Consider the following 26,322-nt stretch of genomic DNA (forward strand, 5'->3'; position numbering starts at 1 on the left):
TGTACATTTGACTGAATGCACTTTATCTCATCTATGTATCATCTTTTTTATTCTTTTAATTCTTTTTATAACTGTTTTATTTAATCATTTTTATTCTCTGCTTTTATTGTTCTTAAAGGGTTAGTTCACCCAAAAATGAAAATTCTGTCATTATTTACTCACCCTCATATCGTTCCACACCTGTAAGACCTTTGTTCATCTTCAGAACACAAATTAAGATATTTTTGATGAAATCCGAGAGGTTTTTTTTATCCTCCTTTGAAAGCAATGAAATTACCACATTCAGTTTCCAGAAAAGTACTGCAGTGGTTCAACTTTAATGTTAGCGACGAGAATACTTTTTGTGCGCAAAAACAAAACAATAATGACTTTATTCAACAAATTTGTCTCTTCCCTGTCATTCTGCTACGCTATTTTTGTTGTACGTTTGAACGCCGGCTCAGTATTGGCCGACGCCTGTTCATGTGAGCAGCACGAGGCATGCGTGTGATGCTGATGCAGGAGCCGGCCAATAATGACCTGGTGTTCGGACGTAAACACAGAAACGCAGCACTGCGCTAACTGCGTAACAGACTGACAAGGAAAAGAAAAAATTGTTGAATCAAGTCGTTATTTTTGTTTTGTTTTTGTTCTCGTCACTTCATAACATTAAAGTTGAACCACTGTAGTCAAGCTGATTATTTTAACAATGTTTTTACTACTTTTCTGGACATTGAATGACGTAATTTCGTTGCTTTCAATGAAGAAAAAAAAAAAACTCTCAGATTTCATCAAAAATATCTTACTTTGTGTTCCGAAGATGAATGAAGGTCTTATGGGTGTGGAATGACATGAGGGTGTGTAATTAATGAATTTCATTTGTGGGTGAACTAATCCTTTAAGCTTCTGTTGTGATTATTTTATGATTATTGTAATTACTTTCCTATGTAAAACACTTTATGAATTACCATTGTATATGAAATGTGCTATATAAAAAAAAACCCTGCCTTGCCTACCTGCTCATGCAGAACTTTAGCTAAATTGTGTTAACATTTCCTCTTAAATGTTAGCAATGTCACATGTCTGTCTGTTTTTGCACCATGTTCTGTTTGTCACATGTCCTCCTTTGTTTAGTTTTCCCGCCATTAGTTAGTTGTCATGGTTTCTCATTGGATTAGTGTCCTTGTTTCAGGTGTGTCTTGTTCATTATCTCATTAGTTCCTGTATAAGTACTCCTTGGTTTGTTCACTCTGTCTTGTCACTGTTGTATTTTGGATGTGTTTACCTGCCTTCTTGAGTTATTATTAAACCTTTGAGTTCTTTTGAAAACCTGCTTCTCCTGCCTGCTTCCTCCTGTGGTCACACACCGTGACAAGCAATAGAATTAAATGTAGCTTTTGCTGTGGCCTCAAACACCTCATGTAGTGCCTGTACTTTATTCTGTAAACTGATCACTCCTAAAAATGGTAAAAACCTTCCTAACAGTTTCAGAGATTTAATTCTTGCTCTGTGTCATGATTAAATGATGTTTCACATAATGCTATCCTCTGACACTACTCACATTGCCAATAACAGATAAGCCAAATAACATCTACCTATATCCAACCCTTAGAAAATATTAGATAAGCTTTGTTACCACAAACAAAGTGTGTGCCATTAGAACAACGAATGTTCCTGATGGTGGAAATGGGGATTTTCAATGCTTTAGCTATTTTCTTACAGCCACTTTCTATTTTGTGAAGCTCAACAATCTTTTGCTGCACATCAGAACTATATTCTTTGGTTTTTCTCATTGTGATGAATGATTAAGGGAATTTGGCCTTTGTGCTTACACATATTTGTACTCCTGTGGAACACGAAGTCATGGCTGGACAATTTCATGTTCATGATCACCCTGGTGCGCAAAAAAAAAAGTAAATATGAATAGGAATACAGGTGCTGGTCATATAATTAGAATATCATCAAAAAGTTGATTTATTTCGCTAATTCCATTCAAAAAGTGAAACTTGTATATTATATTCATTCATTACACACAGACTGATATATTTCAAATGTTTATTTCTTTTCATTTTGATGATTAGAACTGACAACTAAGGAAAATCCCAAATTCAGTATCTCAGAAAATTAGAATATTACTTAAGACCAATACAAAGAAAGGATTTTTAGAAATCTTGGCCAACTGAAAAGTATGAACATGAAAAGTATGAGCATGTACAGCACTCAATACTTAGTTGGGGCTCCTTTTGCCTGAATTACTGCAGCAATACGGCGTGGCATGGAGTCGATCAGTCTGTGGCACTGCTCAGGTGTTATAAGAGCCCAGGTTGCTCTGATAGTGGCCTTCAGCTCTTCTGCATTGTTGGATCTGGCATATCGCATCTTCCTCTTCACAATACCCCATAGATTTTCTATGGGGTTAAGGTCAGGCAAGTTTGCTGGCCAATTAAGAACAGGGATACCATGGTCCTTAAACCAGGTACTGGTAGCTTTGGCACTGTGTGCAGGTGCCAAGTCCTGTTGGAAAATGAAATCTGCATCTCCATAAAGTTGGTCAGCAGCAGGAAGCCTGAAGTGCTCTAAAACTTCCTGGTATACGGCTGCGTTGACCTTGGACCTCAGAAAACAAAGTGGACCAACACCAGCAGATGACATGGCACCCCAAACCATCACTGACTGTGGAAACTTTACACTGGACCTCAAGCAACGTGGATTGTGTGCCTCTCCTCTCTTCCTCCAGACTCTGGGACCCTGATTTCCAAAGGAAATGCAAAATTTACTTTCATCAGAGAACATAACTTTGGACCATTCAGCAGCAGTTCAGTCCTTTTTGTCTTTAGCCCAGGCGAGACGCTTCTGACGCTGTCTGTTGTTCAAGAGTGGCTTGACACGACAGCTGAAACCCACGTCTTGCATACGTCTGAGCGTAGTGGTTCTTGAAGCACTGACTCCAGCTGCAGTCCACTTTTTGTAAATCTCCCCCACATTTTTGAATGGGTTTTGTTTCACAATCCTCTCCAGGGTGCGGTTATCCCTATTGCTTGTACACTTTTTTCTACCACATCTTTTCCTTCCCTTCGCCTTTCTATTAATGTGCTTGGACACAGAGCTCTGTGAACAGCCAGCCTCTTTTGCAATGACCTTTTGTGTCTTGCCCTCCTTGTGCAAGGTGTCAATGGTCGTCTTTTGGACAACTGTCAGGTCAGCAGTCTTCCCCATGATTGTGTAGCCTACTGAACTAGACTGAGAGACCATTTAAAGGCCTTTGCAGGTGTTTTGAGTTAATTAGCTGATCAGAGTGTGGCACCAGGTGTCTTCAATATTGAACCTTTTCACAATATTCTAATTTTCTGAGATACTGAATTTGGGATTTTCCTTAGTTGTCAGTTCTAATCATCAAAATGAAAAGAAATAAACATTTGAAATATATCAGTCTGTGTGTAATGAATGAATATAATATACAAGTTTCACTTTTTGAATGGAATTAGCTAAATAAATCAACTTTTTGATGATATTCTAATTATATGACCAGCACCTGTATACTTCAGAGATATTTTACTCATAAAAAAATCTAGGGGTGCCAATAACTGTGGCCAACGTGTTTTGGAGAAAAACATTTATTTCATAATGTGATTTTTTTTTTCAAAATCTCCCTGATATTGTGTTTACACAGATGTCACATAACCAATACAAAAGATTTGATTGATATACCTATTGCAATAGTTACCTTTTCCAATTCCTCAATTCTAGCCTTGGTTGTCCAGTCATTGAGTCCTGATGATTTATTTATAAATGCTAAAAGATTGCGCCCTATCAAATTTAAAAACAAGGTGAGGAGGAATTACATCAAGCGAGAAACCAGTGGGTGTAAGATTAAAATTTCAACGCATTGATTTAATTAAACATTATTAAATATTATTTTCTGTTAAACATTATTTTGATGAATCCTGTTATGATTCAATCTGGGTGAAATATAATTGCCAGAGATTAAGTTGGGGAATTTGGAAAAAGGATTGACGAGCATGTCAGTGCATGCTTAGCAGCAAGGGCAGGTTCAACTGGTGTTTTAAAAACCCTCTGTCTGCTCCACCACCAGATGGCACTCTAGGCCAGGCCTGTGAATTCCTCTGGCAACGATGGAGGATACCACCAGGTAGCGCTCCAGGACATCGGAAGCAAGAGTTCGCAACACAAGTCAACATGTTGAATCATCTATTTATATCACGTACTATACTTTCAGTCTACTTTTTATGTACTTCTCAGAAATATACTTAAAATTGCATTTCAGTATACTTGACTCATACTGACAGAAAAGTCTATGTATATTGGCCTATTCTTGTACTCAATCTTTTGATCGAGATAAAGTATGATTAATTAAGTATACTTGGCTTGTAGTTGTGTTTAATCTTTTGATTGAGTATCCTATTAAATACGTTTTTCATTCGTTTTCTTATAAACTTACATTGTTTGATAAAAAGTATTGATTTATAAAGAAAACAGATATGCTCCTAATTCTGAGTATATGAATTTTTGTGTAGGCCAGTCCACTAGTGTATGTAGGAACTTCAAAATACTTTACTCTTTGGGGGTGTTGATGGACTCGATGTACTTTATCTGTGTTTTGATCATCATTCCGAATCCCATCCGGATGTAGTCTTTGACAAAAATGCAATTTTCTCAGCTTTTTGTTTAAAATGTTGCTTTTTTTTAATTAAACTTAATGAAGTGTTGATAAAAAGGATGCATGAAGCTTGAATAAAATGGAAAGAGTTAAAGTACAGTTAAAGGTATATTTCAAGTATCAAAAATGAATACCTAAGTATACTTACAGTACAAAAATAATATATAAATAGTAAACTATAAGTATGATGTTATGTTCACTTAAAGAAAACTTACAAGTATTCTTGTAGACTAGTCATTTACTGAGAGTACACTTCAAAGTGTACTTTCAAAAAACAAAAAAAAAAGCTAAATATTTGACCAGTAAACTATCAATATACCTATAGGTTCACTTGTAGTATAGCTGCAGTACAAACAAAAAACTTAGTTGTAAACTAGTTGTGTACTCAAAGATTACTAATGTTACACTTAAAGTAGAGCCTATACTTAAAAGTATACTTTTATACACTAAAAAGTGGGCAAATTTAGTCTTAAGTAGTATTGAAACAGTACACTTACAAATATACTTCTAGTACATTGATATCAGTATACTTACTACATAAAATATACTTAAAAATATACTTGAACTTTACTTAAGTATACTTAATAAAAGGAACTTGAAGTATAGCTACTTTTTTTTCGTAAGGGAATGAATACTTTCTTTCTGCTTTGTGATCCTTTAATGTTCCTGTAAATGGGAAATAGAACTGGCTAAGAAGCTTTTTTAATTGTAAATTCCATTTGATCATTTTCCACTGTAGTTCCTTTTTGAAAGGGAACTCGCACTGTGTCAAGTGCTATGGGGAACGCCTCCGTGTGAACCAGTGTCTGAAACACTTATCAAATCACAGCAATTTCATATTGACCGGCGACAGCCCATGACATCATAATGGTGAGACCCGAAAGTACATAAGGGGTGCCTAGAGAACATGTCATCCTCTTTTTGTCTTCAGGGACTGTTATATGTGAAGCGCTATTGTTGGCAATCAGTATGAAATGCACAGAGAAAAAAGAAGTGTGTTGATTAGTGTCTGAAATACTTGACACCGGATGATACACACAAACTGTGCGTTCACTGTCTTGGAGAAGAGCACACACGGGAAGTTCTCGAGGGAGCTGCCTGTGGCAATTGTGAGCATTTTCCTTTAAGAACGCTCCGCTCTCATCTGGATCTCTTCTCTAGGGAAGAGAGTTCAGCATCTGGGCCTGATGGTTTGGGTCCCGCTCGTGCTGAGGCAGCGGAGACTCAGATCATGGGGCTCTCAGATGGAGTTTGCCGAAGAGTTTGAGAGTGGTGTAGACCTCTTGCACCATTCGGTTCACGCGGAGGCGTTCCCCATAGCGCTTAACGCAGTGTCTCGTTCCCTGTTCTCAGGGAACCATGGTTACATGCGTAACTCAGCTGGAGAAATCCAAATCCCTCCCAGCTGCATGGGCTCAGGCAGCTGGGCAGCTTCAAAAGAAACAGCAGGTGTAGGCTGGGCAGCCGGTCGCTCAGAAACCACACCCCAAGCGCTGCGACGCAGTTCAACGCGCTTGTCGAGGTAGATGGCCAATTCCACCAGCTGATCCAGGCTAGCAGGAAAGTCTCGAGTGTAAATCTCATCGCTGAGGTCTGAATTCAACCCCTCCAAAAAGCTTGCAAGCAAGGCAGGTTCATTCCACTCACATGTGGCTGCTAAAGTGCGTAACTCTATGGCATAGTCAGCAATGAAGCACTTCACCTGGTGCAACACCGCAAGCAGACGAGAAGCCTCCCGCCTGTAGACTGAACAGTCGAAAACCTTCATCACTTCCTCCTTGAACAAGGCGAACTTATCACAGCATGCCACCTCCGATTCCCAGACGGCCGTTGCCCAGTCACGTGCCCACCCGGACAGCAGAGAAATAACGAAGGCGACCTTGTCATGGTCCTCCACGTAAGTGGTAGGCACACAACCTCGCACTGGGTCAAAAATGCTCTGCACTCAGTGGGCTCAACTGAATAACAAGGTGGGTTGTTGATTCTGGGTTCGACAGAATTGCAAGAAACCGGTGGGCTCGGCTGGTCACGATGAAGGTAATGGAAGCGGCTGTTCAAATCCGTGACCTTGGCAGCAAGGTTCTCCACAGCGTGCATGGCAGCAGACAGCTCCTCTTCGTGTCTGTCCAGCATGGCTCACTGCAGCTCGAATGGGTGCCTCTTTCGCTGGGTCCATGGTGGCCAGATTATTCTGTCAGGAGAAACAGAGGACCCAAAAGCAAAGGCAGGTGCTGAAACAGTTTATTGAACAAAGACAGTCTGCCGTGCACCGGCCCTCTAGGTGGATGCAGAACTGGAGATAACTTAAAGGCTTGAAACGTAGACAGGTGAAGAATGAAGTAGCAGGTCACAGGCTTAGTAGCGGGCACGCAACGAGAATGTAGCGCAGTCCCCTGCCAGCAGACACAGCACCGCCGACAGCAGATGATAAAGTGACCTCAGACAGCAGGATGACTGGGCAGAGAACAGGTAGGATGTGCACGACTAGACAGAACAAGCAGGACTAGGACTAAGACTACGATTAACAAATATGACTTGACTTAACAGCACTTATAGGCATACATAGAACAGAACAGGGTAAGACGCTAGATAATCGAGAATAATCTGACAAGGAGCTGAGAGAATAGTGGAGTAGTAGAGAGAGAATCAGTAGCAGAGAGAATCAGAGTAAAGCAAGAAAAGGTGTGGAGATAATCAGCGTGAGCGCTGATTGCTATAGCGAACAGCTGAGACTAAGTGGCAGTAATGAGAGGGGAAAGAGAAACAGCATCTGCTGGAGTTTAAAGATGCTTTTCAGCCTTGGAAGGACTCAACGCCGAGTGACTGTTCTGCACTTAGGTTGAACAAAATGAGCTTCCAAGACAGATTGATTAGCCCCCTTTTTATGTCACAAGCAAAGATTAGCTAGTTTTTGTTTTTGTATTGTTTTGTGAGTAACAAAAGCAAAGAATAGCCACCCTTTTATGTTTTTTTTTTGTCACATAAGCAAAGATTAACCATGTTTTTTTTTTTTTTTTTTTTTTGAGTCACATAAGCAAAGATTAGCAACCGTTTTATGTTTTTGTTTTGAATCACAACCAAAGATTAGCTACTTTTTTGTTTTGTTTTTTGTGACTCAACACATAAGCAAAGACATTTTTGCAGTGTTGTTTTCACAGACACTACAATCTAACTACTGAAAATGGATGTCTAAGAATGTTACAAGTATTTTCTACTTTCTGTAATGCATTGATATTCAGATATGCGTTGTTTTAAAGGACTGGACTGTTTTTAAAGTTTTGCCTTTATTTTCCTGCATTTTCCTGTAGACTGACCACATAATGAACTCCAAAATGGGTGTTATTGAATTTGATCTCTGAAGCAGCTCTTTAACACTGGTTAACTTTCCCATAATAAGCTGACTGGAAACGCATAATGTGCTAAGAATGGTTTGCAGCTTCTTTTTTTTTTCATGCCTCAAGAGATTCTGAGGAAGAATGTAATGTTTTTTTTTTTTTTTTTTTTATCCCACTCAACCGTGCCATTCAGTTTGAATTACTGTATGTGAAAGAGCCTCCGCCTTGGATGACTGTGAATCCTTCTATTATCTGTTATATGACATGGTAGTTTGTAATATACATTTTACGGGTGATTTAGTTGAACAGATTTGTAGTAACTCACTGGTTCTTAAACTTAAAGTACCACTGATCAAATCAGACTATCCAAGAAGTACTATCATCAGCTTACCTATTTTTGCCCGACACTGCAGACGCAAGTATATCAGTTAAACTCTGTCCTAACTAGGCACAATACAAAACAAATCTCCAGTGAGAAGCAACTTGTCGTCCACAATGTGAAACTGCTGTGCAACATGATACAATCCCAGCCAATCAGAAGATATTAATGTTCAATGTATGGTTATGAATGGGATTTTGGACAAGTGGGATTTGTAGTTGCCAGGGCTACTCAACATCAACAAAATTGATCAGGAATTTCTGTATGTATTGCATCACTTGGGAATGAAAATAAGACCTCCAGTGCTCCACTAAGCACTATCACTTGAGAATAGAAGATCTCTAGTGTCTAGAGCAGCAATCAGACAAACTCCAAACAATGCCTTTGAATATGCTTTAATCACAGCAGGGAGGATCACAGAGAATCCCACCAGCACAAAGAATACAACAGTTTATATAGGATAGGTACATGGCAAAGGTAACATGATTCATCATTACATAATTTTTCTCTAATATGATTGGTTCTACACATGTGCAATTCAGCAACAACACCCCCACCCCTGTTACTTGTAATGCAAATTTGTTTTTTGATTAGTTCAGCTTGTTACTCAGGTCATGGGGTTATTATATTTAGTTAGCCAACCAACCAGCCATGTCCATATGCTTCTGTTATTCTAATTTTGGCTAAAGTGTTGGTACATTTTGTTCTCAAAAGCATGTTAAGCCTGCAAGAAAAAGAAACAAAGCACTGAATTGATTAAAGTAAAATAAGTCAAGTAGGCCTATGTATTATGCAAAAACTCTGTCCGGTGGTTAAATCAGCACTAGCAATTTACTGCATGCGTGACTGTATGGGGTTGGGAAACATTTCTGTCTGGCAGGGCACTGAAAATCATGGAAAAAGTTTTTAGCACATGGCCCCTTCAGTAGGTCATATAAACCATGCTTCTTTTGGTCTTCAGGTCAAATACATACTTTTGAAATAGAGAATATAACATAAAATAATACTTATTATTAGTAGTATTATAAAATACTAATATAATAATATAATATATAATATAAAATAATAATATACAATATAATATAATATAATATAATATATGGTAACACTTTATAATCCAGTTGTTAACATTAGTTTGCTACATTAGTTAACATGAACTGACAATGAAAAAATACTTATAAAGTATTTATTAAGTAAGGAATAATTGATGACAGGCCATTGAATTATTAGAAAATAATACACACCCGAGGTGGTAATGTGGTCACGATGCGAACACTGGAGTGTGCATTATTTTCTAATAAACAAAACAGAGTCAATTATTCTGCGTATTATTTCCATAAAAACATGGAAATAATTTGATGTTCTATTGTTTACTATATATATATATATATATATATATAGTTTTTTTTTGCTTGGTCAGTGTCATTGTGGGTTCTTTTGCTGTTGTAGACTGTAAGGACCTTTGAAATAACTGAAATCATTTGGCGAAGTGAAATGGATATGTACGTAATGTGGTCAAGACCTGCCTAGAACTACTTCAGCCATGCTTTTCATTGAAAAAAATATAATATAATATAATATAATATAATATAATATAATATAATATAATATAATATAATATAATATAATATAATACCTTTAACTGGAGCCATGCATCCTTGCCCACAACCATTGTAGCAACATTTCTCATTGTTGGGACAGTCACTGTCATTGACACATGGCCTGAAACGTATCACGGCACACATTTCTGCTGCATAATTTCTGCGTGGACACACTCCTGGCTTTGCTGTTATACAGACACATGACAGAGAAGCCATATCACTGAATGCTGAATGTCCTTTTCACTGTAAAAAAAGATTTTTGGAAGTTGTATATACTGTATTATTGGAATACGTTTTACAAGAAAACTTTTTCAACTATTTCAGTCTTTCTACTTTAAAATTCTTGTTTTATTCAAAGTGTTACTTGCTGTTTCTTTGTAATTAATTATGAGCTTTATTAGCAATTTCTGAACTAAAACTGTTTCTTCACCATTTTTTTCAGAGATCCTTTTGAAAAGCTTCTAGTATTATTATTATTCATTATTAATTGAAACTCACTGAAAACAGATGGAACACACACAGCCCCACAATAAAATCGACAGCATCTGTGTCCTCTAGGGCAGCCTCTATTGGAAACACATCTTCGACGGGGTATGACCATTAGCCTCGTCGGACAGCGACCGACCATAAGAGCATCATTAGGGGAGACCATGTTGTAATAGTTTGTTTCAGCAACTGTAAGTCAGTGGTATTGCAATATGTGTCTCAAGCTTATTCACATATTTATCTGCTTCAAATCAAAGTAGTTTAGAAATCTACTTTATCCCTAAACTGTTAATTAATGTGTAACAAGAGTTGTAACCAATTGTACCTGTCAAAATAATTATGCCAACCCCCCCTGACCACCATTATTTCATTGTAATCATTTTTAATCCACAACAACAAAAACCTAAAAACAAATATAGAAATACATTAAATTTGGAGAAAATGAACTGAATACATTAAACCCATAAGATCAAACTTTTACTGAACAAGTTATAAGATTGTATAACAGTTGTTGTTAAAATGGGAAAACACATATCTGGTAACAATTTTGTAATCATATTAATATTAATGTTTTTGTTTTACTGTAAGAAATAATGTCTATAGCTATGTGTTATCCTTGTACAACGGAAAAAGTATACAAAAAAATAATAGATTTAAGTTAACTTACCTACTGTATAAGACAAGTTATATAAATCTATATAACTTTATATGAATTATTTCAACTGATGTTTGAAGTTCATCTTTCACTGGACATCTGTATTGCATGTTTGTTAAATAGTAATGTGCTGAGAAGTCATATTTCGTAAGGCACTTGTCAAGTTTATGCATTTCTTCAGGCTGCGTAATGAAGTTAAAAGAACATGGATCTTCTCACCTGTGAAGTTTTGTCCTGGAGCAGCGTCTGTTGTGCTCAAGCATCCAGACAGACACAATAAAACAGCACTCACCGAGCAGTACACTCGAGCTGTCATCCCTCTCGTCCTGTGTTCACACAATGTACTCTGCTGGAAAATGATACTTTTCTCAGAACAAGAAAGTATTTGCTGAACAAGTTCAAGAAAACTTGAAGTTGGCACTCAACCAATGGCATGAATTTGAAGAGGGATGATCTGTTTTTGACGAACAATAAAACACATGGGCACCTTGAACAGAGGCGGTCTGTGTAATACATGCAGAGAGCTCTATAGGTTGCTTGCAAAAGGGTTTTTTTTTTCTTCTTTTTTCACAATACACAGCTACTTTTGAATGGCCTCAATGGAGTAAAATACTTTTAGCCACATAATGTCACAGATCAACTAGGCTCTCTCACTTCCACCACACAGAGATCATTGTCACCAGTCTACTGATCACCAGCACCTGTTATCAATAACCCCATCATTAGCACACTATAAATATGCACACCTCAGCCTCAGTTAAACGTCTGGCCTTGAACGAGGAAAGACTCACTTACCTGTTCTCTGCGGTTTCCCAAATTATCTTCCAATTTCTCCATGTTTGCTACAGGAGAAGTCTTCTGGTTATTTACCTTCTTCCTCACGGCTGAGGTGTGCGCATCTCCGATCTCAAGCAGCTTCTTTAAGAGTACGAGACTGTTATTTCATCTGCCCGCTATTCCCAGCGCTCTCTCATTGCTGCATTGCTTACCTGCCTCTGCCCTGTGTTTTCCAAATAAAGTATTTCTGGATCTTCATATCCGTGTTCAGTGTTTATATTCTGACACATAATAGTTTGATTTAGATTATATCCAATTCAATCCCACTGACCGAACATATTTTAAAGTCTTTTATGACAGAGTGTGGACTGACCTCAAGTTTGGCTCCCAAATCTGAAAGTAATCTCTAACGCAAAGTCTAACGTTCCCCCCCCCCCCAAAAACTGAATGGAAACATATCCATTTGTTGTTGTTGTTGTTTTGTTTTTTTGACCAGAGCCATTTATGATTTTGTGGGAGCTGTGAATAAAAATAAAAATTCACATTTTCAATTTTCAATTTTTTTTTTTGGCTTATCATATCACTTTAGTGAGTAGAATAAGTAAATTAAGGCAAAATCATTTTCAAACACTACTAAAAAACATCTTTGGTTACCTAACGTAACCTCAGTTCCCTGAGAGGAGGGAACGAGACACTGCATCACCGACAGGTGGCGCTCCTTCCTTGAATCTACTTAGGCCCAATCCCATTTCTATCCCTTACTCCTTCCCTTTCCCCTACCCCTTCGTTTGGCGTGTTCACATAAATGGGTAGCGGTGTCTCGATTCTCTTTTGGCTGGAGTGGTAGGGGTAAGGGGAAGGCCCAGATAGCCCTTCAAACAAAGATTTTTCGGGACCACACTTCGAACAAAAGGGTATGACAAATTTCCCTGCATACACAGACTACCGTGCTGCTAGAATGCATGTAGTGATCATGGTAGTGATATTTCCACTCAGGATCAATCACTTGTGTGCTACCTGGCTGCCAGTTTCCCCATAGCTTGCTAAACGCGCTATTTGAATGATGTGAACACAAATGAATAATACAGTTAAAAGAAATATCTGGTCATCCTTCATAGCACAGTCGCTATTTACACTGAGTGTAACTCAGTCAACTGAGTCGTTTGTATTACATTGCAAAGAGCTTCGTTATCGCAGCACCACAGTAGAAAACAAAACCATATCCATACCGGCCGGCTCGGCACAAAATGGAACGGTTAAACAAACAGCTTGGCCTGATGGAAAAGTCTTGTACATTCTGTATCATTCTGTATCGTCTTGGGAAACTCAAAGGTTCATACGTTTTCGAACTGAAACCGAGTGCCGTTTTCTGAAGTCCAAAATACAGCACAAAACAGTGAGTAATCTGTTAAACGTGCTCACGCCTGATTTCTGTTGATATGCGCACTTCATTGCTGTTCATACTGGTTAAATGTTACAGGACACTAATAAAACATACTAGGTATGATGACGTGTGTAATGGTGTAGGCTAGTAGTGGTGTCCCATTTCTTAGGGGAATATTTTCACCCCCACACCTTGCCACTCTGTTTCAAGGGGCAAGGGCGAAGGGGTATAAAATAAAATTGGGATTGGGCGTCAAGCCTTATGAAAACTCGCGGGCGAGAATTCACCTACCAATGGCGTTAAAGCACACGTAATAGAGGGCGCCGCTGAATTCCATTGCCTCAGAATCTTTGGACTGAAGCAGAGTGCAGCCGACAAAGACTCTGAGCTAAGTAACATGGCAGCGTCTCTTTTGAGTTATATCCAATTCAATCCCACAGACATTCCCTTTCAAGTCGGTCTCTCGACACTGCGTCACCGAAAGGTGGCACTATGCTGATCTATAAAATCATACCGTGTTGACAGCGAAGGTCTAGATTGGCTGCAAGCCAAGCTGTTGACCTCAGCCAAAAGAACTGCAATGGAGACCTCGTAAGCTCAGCGGTATAGAGGCTATAAGAGCAAGTTGCACAAGCATGGGCTACTGCAAACACATTGCAGAGTAAAGGACAGCAGTCTCGCCTGCATCCTGGATTAACCATACACTCACTGCCAGAAATTATGTCGGTGCTTATCTCCAGAATGCATTAACAGCAGTCATTCAGCACCCCAGGCACATGGATAGGTGACGGCACTATCGTCTAGCAATGTTCATCCCGGGAAATGAGACATCCACAGTGTGAGGCTGAGCACCGCACCGTCACAGTGTGCTGGTGACCAAATAATGCATGCGTTGAATAAATACAGTCGTGCCAACACCTAGTACTGATGTCCGCTGCAACAGCGATGCTGGTGCTGTCATGACCATAATACAAGAGTGGTTTACACCATGCAGATGAAGCAGTAGGACTAGTGCTAATTGGCCATTCAGTCATTTACACGACTTAGTCGAACATTGCCAACTCGGTGGCTGCAACAGCTTAAGACAAATGCTGAACATGGATTCAGTTAGCTTGATTCTCGCACGGACAATACATGTCCGTGGACAGAACTGACCAGAGTGCCCAGCACAAGATGATCATGTAGAAGGGCGAGAGGTGATCAGCCTTTTTGTGCGACTCGAAATTCTCATTGACAGAATATTTCTGCCTGACGACTATAAATATGAAGGCATCACGCCATTATAGCAGTATGCTTAAAACAGGGAGGACATACAGTCACCGTCCAAGTATTCTTGTAAAAGACCACTGACAGGGGCTATCTTTTAAAAAGAGATATATTTCAGACCCACTCACATAATCCAGTCCCCTGGCCAACACTGTGCAAGGGTCTGTCCCAATGTGCTCACTTAAATGCATGCTTCAATAAACATCTTTTACTTAATGCACTACACAGTAGAACGATCCGGACATGCATTTTTTCCATAAGAAAACACTGATGCAATGCTTGTCCCCGTTATCTCAGGGAATCAATTGGTTATGTTAGTAACCGGAGCGTTATACCACTGAAAGAGTGTGTGGAAAGTAGCTACTCAACTTTTTAAGAAATTTCACTATTTGAACTCCGTGGATACACAGAAATATTTGGCAGCAGTCATGCTTGTTAGCAGCACCGTCTGATTTCAATCGAACCCTTTGTAAAGAATATAAAGTACACTCTATACATTAAAGGTGCTGTATGCGATTTTTCAAATTAGTTGTTGAACACTGTTGATATTTGAAAGCAAACCAAACAAACCCACCCCTCTCTTCATTGCTCTGCCTCCAAAACTCACACTCCAATATTAACCACCCTGCTCGAAGTCGGTCTTGAACCCCAGCCCAATCACTGCTGGCATGCAAGGCGAATGCACTACCAATGACACTAAACACCTCATTCTCAGTGTGTAGTAGTTTAACTAGTTAAACTCTCACTATCTGGCCACTGTTACACATGCAATGCGACACAGCTGACGCGCAACAAAATACTTCACGAAAAATAAAGCGCAAGGAAGCACAAAAAATGAACGTACAGTACAAAAGGGTAAATACAAACAAGAGTTTGTTGTTAATCGCCGAGAGAACAGCAGCTCCAGACAATCAAAACCCAGTGTTACTTACATGATAAGGAATGAAAGCAGCCTCTGCATCTGTATTCAGGCCTTCCCACTTAGCTCTCTCCAGAGCTGGAAAGCTTTTCTAATATAAATGCGGGTCCTAAAGCACTTGCCCAGTCATAAACCTTCACTGCAGTGATATTCTTTTGAGCTGTTTTGTATTGTGTCCCATCTCTCGTTCTGCAGTTTTTTTTTTTTTTTTTCCCTTATTTTCAAATATCCCTCTTGCTCGTTCTCTCTCCTTGACCGTCATACACCCCCTAATGCTGATTGGTTACATGTTTGTTGTTGGTATCGGCCTGACTAACTTCCAAACAGTGTATTTGAAATAATACTGAGTCCACCTTTAACAGAGTAATGTGCATCTAGTGGAATGCTGTAAAGTTTTATATGACCACTAGATGGCAGGTGTATAAAAATGAGCTGTAGGTATTTGTTGTCAATGCTGTGTAGTGCTTTAAAAGAAAATCACATCGAAGACCCCTTTTATTCTGAAGAACCCTCTATTGAGGAACTTGAAAAGAGACACAAATAATACTTTTCCATTACTAAAGTGCTGTACAAATGTAATACATCTGAGAGCTATGTAAAAAGATTATTGATGTTTCCTTGAACAATTCCAGTGCATAAAACAATCTGAAATACACAATTTGAATAAAAACCAGCAAGCATTTATTTATTGTAAAGGCCTTTTAGCCAAAATGCAAATTTGAGAAAACTTGGAAATCTCAAGTTTTGCAGAGTATATTGCGTTAATGATTCAAGTGTACCCAACAACAATAAATATATAAATAAATTTATTCAAATTCAAATTTAGTAGGTTCTGTTTTATGTTTATAGTTTAGTTTTCATTGTGTTCATGTTCAGTTGTCTTGTTTGAGTCTTGTAATTAGTTTTCATTGGTTTCTGATCATGTTTGCCTGCATGTGTTCCAGTTAATTTGACCCAGTTTTCCATTGTGTTTGATTGTTGTATTTTCACCTGTTGTTCTTCAATTACCTCGTTAGTCTTGTTAGCTTGTGACCTGAGTGTTGTCCTGTTCAGTTGCCTGTTATTCCAGAATTCTGTTTATTAAATAACTGTTACTGCTGCATATAGATCCAGTCCTTGTTTGCAACTATGTGTTACAGAAATACAGAGGGGAAAAGAGTAATCTGTTTAACCAGTTTGAAAAAAGTATCCGAATTTGGACAACAATCTGTAAAACAATCTGCAAGATTTTACAAAAAAATATTGGGCTCAGACATTAAAACTTTAATTTCTGAAATTAATAACTATGTAGTATTGAATATTGTTTTCTAAATATTTTCAAAATTGTAGGTGGATCCTGTCATATAGAAGAGATAAAATTCCACATCCAGGAACTCAAAAAGATTTTTATCTTTTAAAAAGCCTATAATTCCAGGGCAGGGCTACATATTACAAAACACCAATGTGTATCACGTATCGGTTGGTGTTAATATGTAGCCCTGCCCTGCAAATAAAGGCTTTTTAAAAGACACAAATCTTTGTGAGTTCCTGGTTGTGAAAATTTTATCTCTTCTGTGCGATAGGATCCACCTACAATTGTTCGCATTTTGTTCCCCTTTTTGGAGCACCCAAAGCTTTTTGAGTACCAGATACACTCTTGGATTATTATTATAAAAAAAAAGGCTCTCTATGACATATAAAGGCATAATTTGAGTTAAAAAGCTGTGTTAAAAAAATGTGTAGTGTTATTTTGCACTGCTGAAATGAACAGATTGACATTTGTGCAAGAGTTTTTTAAAACCACTCTGAGCTCAGTAACAAAACATACATTTAAAACTGTACTTTACAGCATCATAAAGACACAACATTACTATTTGAAGGCTTTTGTAGTATCTGACAATTTCATTAATAATTTACGCCAAAAGGTTGAAATTCCCTTTAACAGAAGAATTTATACTATATTCTTTACTGAAAAAGCAAATCAGTCCAAGGCAGCTGAATGTAAACAACACAGTTCAGAGTCAACAGCCTCGCTTAATACTTTCCCATGTCTATTCGAAATAATGTGTTCTAGTGTAACGGAGGCCAGCTAGTAGTTGCTGTGCGAGTAAACCTCACTCCTCTGATCTCAAGAGATGCTCTAGCAACTGACACTAGAGGTTGGAGCCTTTAACCTCCTCGTTAGAGCGTCCGACGCCCGCGCAGAGCGGGGGGCGAGTAGGACCTGGGTAGAGGGGTTACATTGGTGCTGTGACCCGGATGGGAGTGAGGTTTAGGGGGGTGAGTGTAACGGAGGCCAGCTAGTAGTCGCTGTGCGAGTAAACCTCACTCCTCTGATCTCAAGAGATGCTCTAGCGACTGACGCTGGAGGTTGCAGCCTTTAGCCTCCTCGTTAGAGCGTCCGACTCCCAAGCCGGAGACCCAGGTTCGAGGCCCACGCAGAGCGGGGCGAGTAGGACCTGGGTGAGGGGTTACACTAGTGGTGCTGAAATAAAGGACGGTTGATTCAAGTCTCCTAAAGAATAATACAAACACAACTGTATTACATCTCTGTGAAGTTCATGATGGCTGCAAATAAATATTCTGGGTGTCACAACAAAATGGGTGTACTCAGTACAAATGAACTGGTAAACTTTGACAGAAAAGTGTGAAATAAGAATCCAAAAGGAAAAGAACTATAGGAGTATATTGAGCCAATAAGTGGACAATAATACCTCTGCTGCCATCTACTGGTAATTTTATATTTTCCACCAGAAATGTCCGCTAAAGCAAGGCACATTTAACCATTAAGCATGATTATACACACACACACACACACACTCTCACACGCACACACACGCACGCGCACACACACACACACACACACACACACACACTTTTTGTTGTAGATATAGATATTTTAAATAACAAAAAGCTTACTCCAAGTCTCCACTTTATAATGCAATTTTCATCTTTCACAGACATTTAGATATATCATATCTATATCTAATGTTAAATGACAGACAGTCATATCCAATGATGCAACTACTAAATTTGTTTTTTATTAAATCTCACCATTTTGAATTGAAAATATGCTATCATTTACAGATATTTTAAATAAATGCAAGAAAATGCTTATTCCAGATCTCCCCTTTATGCCAATTTTCACCTGCGTAGTGCCTACATTCTCGTTCGATACGTGAGGGTGATGAGTGGAAAACTGCCTTCATAACACCTGCAGGACAGTACGAATACCTCATTATGCTTTATGGCTTGTCCAACTCAGCCTCCGTATTCCAAGCCTTCATGAATGAGGTGTTCCGGGAGTTTCTCCATCTCTTTGTCATCATCTACATGGTCGACATTCTCATCTACTTCTGGAACCTGGCCGAACATTGCCACCACATGATGCAGGTCCACCAGAAACTGAGAGAATACCACCTCTATCTCAAGCTGGAAAACTGTGAGTTCCACCGCGACACCATCCTCTTCCTCGGATACATCATCACCAAGAATGGCATGCAAATGGACCAGAGGAAAGTGGATGCCATCCGCAGTTGGCCACAACCCACCACAATCAAAGATCTGCAACGTTTCCTGGGTTTTGCCAACTTTTATTGTCGGTTCATCCCAAACTACAGTTCCATCACTTCATCACTCACCTCTCTTCTGAAAACAAGTCTCTGTCCTGGAATTCTCTTGCCACAAAAGCCTTCCAACAACTCAAAGAAGCCTTCTGTTCTGCTCCAACCCTGGTCTATCCTAATCCAGAACTACCCTTCATCGTGGAAGTAGACGCCTCTACGACCGGGGTTGGAGCCGTGCTATCCCAGCGACAGGGTGATCCATCAGTCCTCCATCAATGTGCCTTCTTCTCCAAGAAACTGTCCCTGGCGGAGCGGGAATTACGGCATCAGAAACCGTGAACTGTTAGCAATCAAGAAGAGTGGAAGAGTGGAGACACTGGCTGGAAGAGTGGAGGCACTGGCTGGAGGGAGCGAAGCATCAGTTCGAGGTAATCACTGATCATTGCAACCTCGAATATCACTGTGATGCCAAAAGGTTGAATCCTCGACAAGCACTTTGGGCATTGTTCTTCACGTGATTCAGTTTCATCATCACTTACCGCCCTGGGGATAAGAATCTACATGCTGATGCCCTCTCATGCCTGTATCACCCCGAACAAGATCTATCTGCACCAGAACCAATCCTCCCTCCAGCCATCGTCATGAGTCCCATCCAATGGTCTCTGGACGACTAGATTGTCGATGCCACATGCTCTGAACCTGCTCCGCGGGAGGTCCTGAGGGACGGGCTTACGTACCATCTGCCCTGCGCCTGTCTCTCAGTTCATACATCTTTGGGCTCTAGACACCCAGGCAGCCAGCGAACCCTCTCGTTTCTCCAAAACAAATACAAGTGGCATGAAATGATCCAGGATGTCTCCCGTCAAAGCCTGTTCAGTCTGTGCCATCTCACAAACTCCTTGTCATCTTCCTGCTGGCAAACTGGTTCCACTACCCATTCCCAACCATCCATGGTCCCATATTGGTATTGACTTCACCACTGATCTTCATCCATCAGAATCCTACACCTGCATCCTGGTAGTCGTCGACAGATTCTCTAAAGCCTGCAAGCTAATACCCTTTAAAAATGTTACCCACAGCATTAGACACTGCAGACCGTGAGGACCACGAAGATCTGGTATGTCAGAATCAAAACAAAAGTTGGTCACTGAGCATAAAATGAAGCTTCTGCCATGGTCGTCCCAGTACCCTGACCTGAACACTATGGAAAATGAGTGGGGTGAACTGAAGACCAAGTGAAGCACCAACATGGAGCTGGGAATCTGAATGAGTCACTTACCATCCGGGACAAAAGGTCTGGCTGTCAACCAGGGACATCCGTCTTCATTTGCTCTGTCGAAAGACTGTGTAGATGACATACCTCTGCCTCCACCTGAGATCATTGAGGAGGACAACATCTTGTCACGATGGGGCAGCCTTCTCGAGTACCTGGTGGAATGGGAAGGATATGGCCCGAGGAAAGATTGTCGGTGAGCCGTGATGATATCCTAGACCCATCCTTACTGACGGACTTCCACACCAATCATCCAAACCGTCCAGCTCCCAGAGGTCGAGGCTGTCCCCAACATCATCCTGTGCAGTCTTCAGGATCCACCCGTGCAGAGGGGGGTACTGAATGAATGAAATAAATGTTTTTCTCTAATACACATTGGCCACAATTAATCATACCCTTTTATTCAATACTTTTTGTAACCTCATTTTGCCAAGAGTCTTCACCTATAATTCCTGATGAGTTTGGAGAATACCTGACAAGACATCAGAGATCATTCCTCCATACAAAATCTCTCCAGATCCTTCAGATTCCCAGCTCCATGTTGGTGCTCCTCTTCGGTCTTCAGTTCATGCCACTCATTTTCTATAGTGTTCAGGTCAGGGGACTGGGACGGTCATGGCAGAAGATTAATTTTATGTTCAGTGACTCAATTTTCTTTTGATTTTGATTTTTATGTTGGATCATTGTCTTGTTGTAAGATCCAACCAAGGCCCATTATAAGACTTCTAACAGGTACAGTCAGGTTTTGATTTTTTTATCTGTTGTATTTGCTAGAGTTTTTCCTGCTAAAAAGCTCATTTTTTAATTCCAACTGACCATAAAACCCAGTCCTGTTTGAAGTTCCAGTAATGTCTTTCAAATGGATATGCTGGAGTTTGTTTTTTGGATGAGAGTATTTTCTTTTCTTGATTTTGTTTTTTCTTTAAACCCTCCCAAACAACATGTGGTGATGTGGGGCAGTTTTTTTTTTTTTTTTTTTTTTTAGGCTTTCTGACCCAGAGACTCAACTAATCTCTGCAATTCTCCAGCTGTGATCCTTGGAGAGTCTTTGGTCACACATCCTCTTCCAGGCAGATTTGTAACATTTTCGTTGATTGGAACTTCTTAATTATTGCCCTGATGGTGGAAATAGGAATTTTCAATACTTTAATATTTTCTTACAGACACTTTCTATTTTGTGAAGCTATACAATCTTTTGCTGCACATCAGAGCTATATTCTTTGGTTTTACTGATTGTGATGAATGATTAAGAGAATTTGGCCTTTGTGTTTTCCTCATATTTACTGTATACTCATGTGGAACAGGAAGTCATGGCTGGACAATTTCATGCTCCTAGTCACCCTGGTGTGCTAAAAATGTAAAAAATGAATGGGAATATACTTCAGAGATATTTTACTCATTACAATTTCTAGGAGTACCAACAATTGTGGCCATTGTGTATTAGAGAAAAATATTTATTTAATAATATTATTATACCATACTTCAATTAAAGGTTAGATTTTCTTTTTAAATTTTGAATGAAAGATCAAATTGATATTTTCACACCCTTATTTAATCATATTTACCAAGGGTATGGATGATTTTGATCGCAACTGTATATATATATATATATATATGTTAAAAAAAAAAAAAAAAAAAACAAAAACGGACAGAAAGTCTGGTTTATGCCTAGGAGCATAGAGAATATAGTTTTAGTTTATATAGTTTAGAGACTCTTGCTTCTCAAGTATTTTGAAAGATCCAGGTTCTTTTGTAATTCTTGACTAAATATAAATCATAAAATGTCATTTTTGTTGTACGAATGTTACACATCCTGTGTGCCACTCCCTATATCTGACTGATGTGCCATAAATATGTTACTGCAGATCCTCTGTGGTCAGAGCCCTTGTGCCAAGCATGGTTGCAATGAACACCAACTTCACACAAGACCAACCATTGTTTAGCAGTTTGTAAGTATAAACTGGCCTTGGTGTTTTGGTTCTTTATAACTTTTTCACCTCTGACTTCCAGTATCCCAGTCAAAGAAGAGTCGAGCTACTTTGTGCAAGTGTACACAGAACCCCTGCTGGTAAATCTACCCACACCTGACTTCAGCATGCCCTACAACGTCATCTGTCTCACCTGCATGGTGGTCGCGGTGGGCTACGGCTCCTTTTACAACTTGCTGACCCACACGTTCCAGGTGGATGAACCGAGTCCACCGCTGGCCAAACGCTTGGCTAACCTCGTTCGTCGCATATGGGGAGTGCCACTGCTGATCTAACTGCCGAGAGCAGGTCTGACGCCTGAAATGTCCATATTAGGCAGCTGAGAGAATCATGACTTTAATACAGCATCTGCTGGAGTTTTAAGATGATTTTCAGCCCTGGAAGGACTCAATGCCAAGTGACTGTTCTGAACTTTTGTTGAACAAATAAGCTTCCAAGACAGATGGATTAGCCGCCCTTTTATGTTTTTTTGTTTTGTTTTGTTTTGTGAATCACCTCTTTGAGAGCGTGACCAAGTGTCACAGAAACACAGACACCACAATCCAACTACTGGAAATGGATGTCTAAAAATGTGGCAAGTATTTTCTACTTTCCGTAATGCACTGATATTCAAATATGTGTTGTTTTGAAGGACTGGACTGTTTTTAGTGTTTTGGCTTTTTTTTTTTTTTGTGCATTTGCCTGTGGGCAGACCACATAATGACCTCCAGACTGGGTGTTATTGAATTCAAATTCTGAAGCATCTCTTTAACACTGGTTAACTTTCACATAATAAACTGACTGGAAACCCATAACATGTTGAGAACAGTTTGCAGCATTTTTTTGTTCACGCCTCGAGGGATTTTGAGGAAGAATGTAATGTTTTTTTGGAGGGTTTTGAAAACTATTTGGCATCCCACTCAACCGTGCCATTCAGTTTGAATTACTGTATGTGAAAGAGCCTCTGCATTGGGTGACTGTAAATCCTTCTATTATCTGTTATAACATGGTAGTTTGTAATATACATATGCAGGTAATGTAGTTTAACAGATTTATAGTAACTCACTGGTTCTTAAACTAAAAGTATCACTGATCAAATCAGACTATCCAAGTAGTACCATCATCAGCTTACCTATTACCTTTATGTCAGTTACACCGTGTCCTAACTAGGCACAATACAAATCAAATTTCCAGCAAGAAGCAATTTGTCACAATGAATGTGAAACTGCCATGCAACATGATACAATCCCAGCCAATCAGAAGAGATTGATGTTCAATATATGGTTATGAACGGGATTTTGGACAAGTGGGATTTGTAGTTGCCAGGGCTACTTAACATATCTCTCTCTCTATAGATAGATAGATAGATAGATAGGTATTCAACACTCAAATTTTGACTTTCTTAAACACAGCATGTAAACTTTGTTTCCCTCCAGACAGAATTCAAAGTCTGTTCACATTCCTGGAAGCTGATGCACACTAACCTCGGTTCAGCACAAATGCCTTTCATTTTTGCACTTCTTTTCTCTTTATGTGACTAAATTGCCAAAAGTACAACGTTAATCTGCATTCTTTGATTGATCAATTTCTGGTGGCTTAGTACATCAGTTCAAGGCTTTTCCATCACTGTCATGATTTGCTGACAATTATTTTGACCCTTTTGCTGCCAAGCTCCTGGAGAGGATGGAAACAGAGGTCTCTTTCATTACAAAACGTTTTGCACGTGTTTGGGTCTTGGGGAGGGGAACTTGTGCATTCCTAAGCACTGATGCCAATGAGCTGTTATATGAGAAGAGAACAGCCAAATGAACACTGGCATACCAAAAATACCAACTCTTCAATGAAGCAATTTTCTTTTTTTATTTGTGGCCAAAAAAACTCAACACTAAAAGAAGGTTTACTAAAACTATGAGGTTTTTTTTGGTGATTACAAACAGGGAAATCATCCCCTATGAATAACACACTGAATTGATTTAGGTAAAATAACTCAATTATGTATTGCTATGCAAAATCAATCTCACAACTCGTTCCGGTGGTTAAATCAGCACGGTTCACTGCATGCATGACCGCAGGTGGTTCGGCAGCATTTCTGTTCGGCAGGGCACTGACCATCATGGTAACAGTATTCGGCACACATTGGAGTCCCCTTCGGTAGGGCACAACGACCGGGCTTCACTGCATGGATAGAGAGATTCAGCTTAGTCTGGCCATGTAGCAGCATTCAGTCTCAGATGTACAGCACAAATCTATGGAAGCTTGTTTCTGCCACTGAATAAATTTTTTAAAGATAATTGCAACTTTTTATCTCGCAATTCTGACTTTTTCCTCACAATTGTGAGTTTACATCTAGCAATTCTGACTTTTTTCTCACAATTGCAAGTTATAGTCCAATTCTGTGGAAAAAAAGACTGACTTTATTTCAATTGCGTGCTATAATTGCAGTTACTTTATAACACACAATTGCGAGTTTATATCACACAATTCTGATAAAAAAAGGCTGAATTGTGATGCGAGATGTAAACTCGCAATTGTGTGAAAAAAGTCCAAATTGTGAGATAAAAAGTCACAATTACCTTTTTTTATTTTTAATTCAGTGGCGGAAACAAGCTTCCATATAAAACACTCAAGGCATGAATAGCTAGTTTTACTCACAGAGTGAATTGCATTCTAAGTATTATTCATCATCTTTATTAATTTTGTCAAGCCACCCTATGCCTAAAACAGTGCTATAGGCCTATTTCAGGTACTTTTGATATAGAGAATATGATAACATAAAATAATACTTATTATTATAATAAAATAAGACAAACTAAAAGGCAACGAGAAAGCTGACCCAAACATGAATAGAATAGAATAATATAATATATGGTAACACTTTACAATCCATTTGTTAACATTAGTTAACTACATTAGTTAACATGAACTGACAATGAAAAATACTTCTAAAGAATTTATTAATGGTATATAATGTTAATTTTACCACATACTAATACAATATTAAAGTTGTATATTTTAATATTATTTAATGGACCTGACTTGACATGAACTAACAGCTGAATTTTAATTAAAGATTAATAAATCCTGTAACAAATCTATTGGAACCTAAGAGAACCTTATTGTAAAGTGTTTATAATATAATATAATATAATATAATATAATATAATAATACCTGTATATGGAGCTGTACATTCATGTCCACATCCATTGCTGCAGCATTTCTCATTGTTGGGACAGTCACTGTCATTGGCACAGTACTCGGCACACACTCCTGCTCCAGATTTTCTGCGTGGACACACTCCTGGCTTTGCTGTTATACAGACACGTGACAAAGAAGCCATATCATTGAATGCTGAATGTGTCTTTAATGTTTTTGTTTTGTTTTGTTTTTTTAAAGATTTTTGGAAGTTGTATATATTATTGTAATACGTTTTACAAGAAAAAAAAAACTGTTTCAGTCTTCCTACTTTAAAATTTCTTATTTTATTCTATGTTAGGCCACTTGCTGTTTCTTTGTAATTATTAGTGAACTTTAATAGCAATTTCTGATTGAAAGCTTTCTACAGTTTTTTTTTTTTTCAGAGTTTCTTTTGAAAGACCTCTACTATTATTATCCATTACTCATTGAAACTCACTGAAAGCAGGTGGCACACACACAGCGCCACAGTCAAATACACAGCATCTGTGTCCTCCAGAGCAGTCTCTATCAGAAGCACATCCTCGACTGGAAGGCACGACCGTCAGCTTCCTCGGACAGTGACCGGCCACTACAGAAGAGCATCATTAGGGGAGACCAGATTGTAATAGTTTGCTTCAGCATTGTAAGTTAGTGGTTTTGCAATATGTGTCTCAAGCTAATTCACATATTTATCTGCTTCAAATCAAACTAGTTTAGAAATCTACTTTATCCCTAAACTGTGTCAATTATATATTCATATATAAAGTGTGTAACAAGAGTTGTAACCAATTGTATCTGTCAAAATAATTGTTATACCAACCCTCTGACCACCTTTATTTAATTTTAAGCATTTAATACACGACAAAAACCTAAAAACAAATATAGAAATACATTAAATTTGGA

At 38.8% G+C, this 26,322-nt stretch overlaps 1 protein-coding gene across 2 annotated transcripts in view; it reads right to left on the reverse strand.

The window, feature by feature from the left end:
* LOC127504619 (perlwapin-like) overlaps nt 1-26,322 on the reverse strand; it is a 33,239-nt gene that overhangs the window by 5,972 nt on the left and 945 nt on the right. Inside the window, exons 2-4 of one of the 2 annotated variants that reach the window (XM_051879442.1) lie at nt 25,877-26,008; nt 25,414-25,551; nt 24,086-24,419 (exon numbers count right to left, since the gene is read on the reverse strand). In XM_051879442.1, the coding sequence (XP_051735402.1) occupies nt 24,286-24,419; nt 25,414-25,551; nt 25,877-26,008 (404 nt within the window). In that variant the 3' untranslated portion in view covers nt 24,086-24,285. Of the gene's footprint in view, nt 1-24,085; nt 24,420-25,413; nt 25,552-25,876; nt 26,009-26,322 lie in introns of those variants that run through there. The other variant, XM_051879443.1, reaches the window with a different exon arrangement.

This window comes from Ctenopharyngodon idella, chromosome 22 (assembly GCF_019924925.1).
Source record: "Ctenopharyngodon idella isolate HZGC_01 chromosome 22, HZGC01, whole genome shotgun sequence".
Taxonomy (NCBI): Eukaryota; Metazoa; Chordata; class Actinopteri; order Cypriniformes; family Xenocyprididae; genus Ctenopharyngodon; species Ctenopharyngodon idella.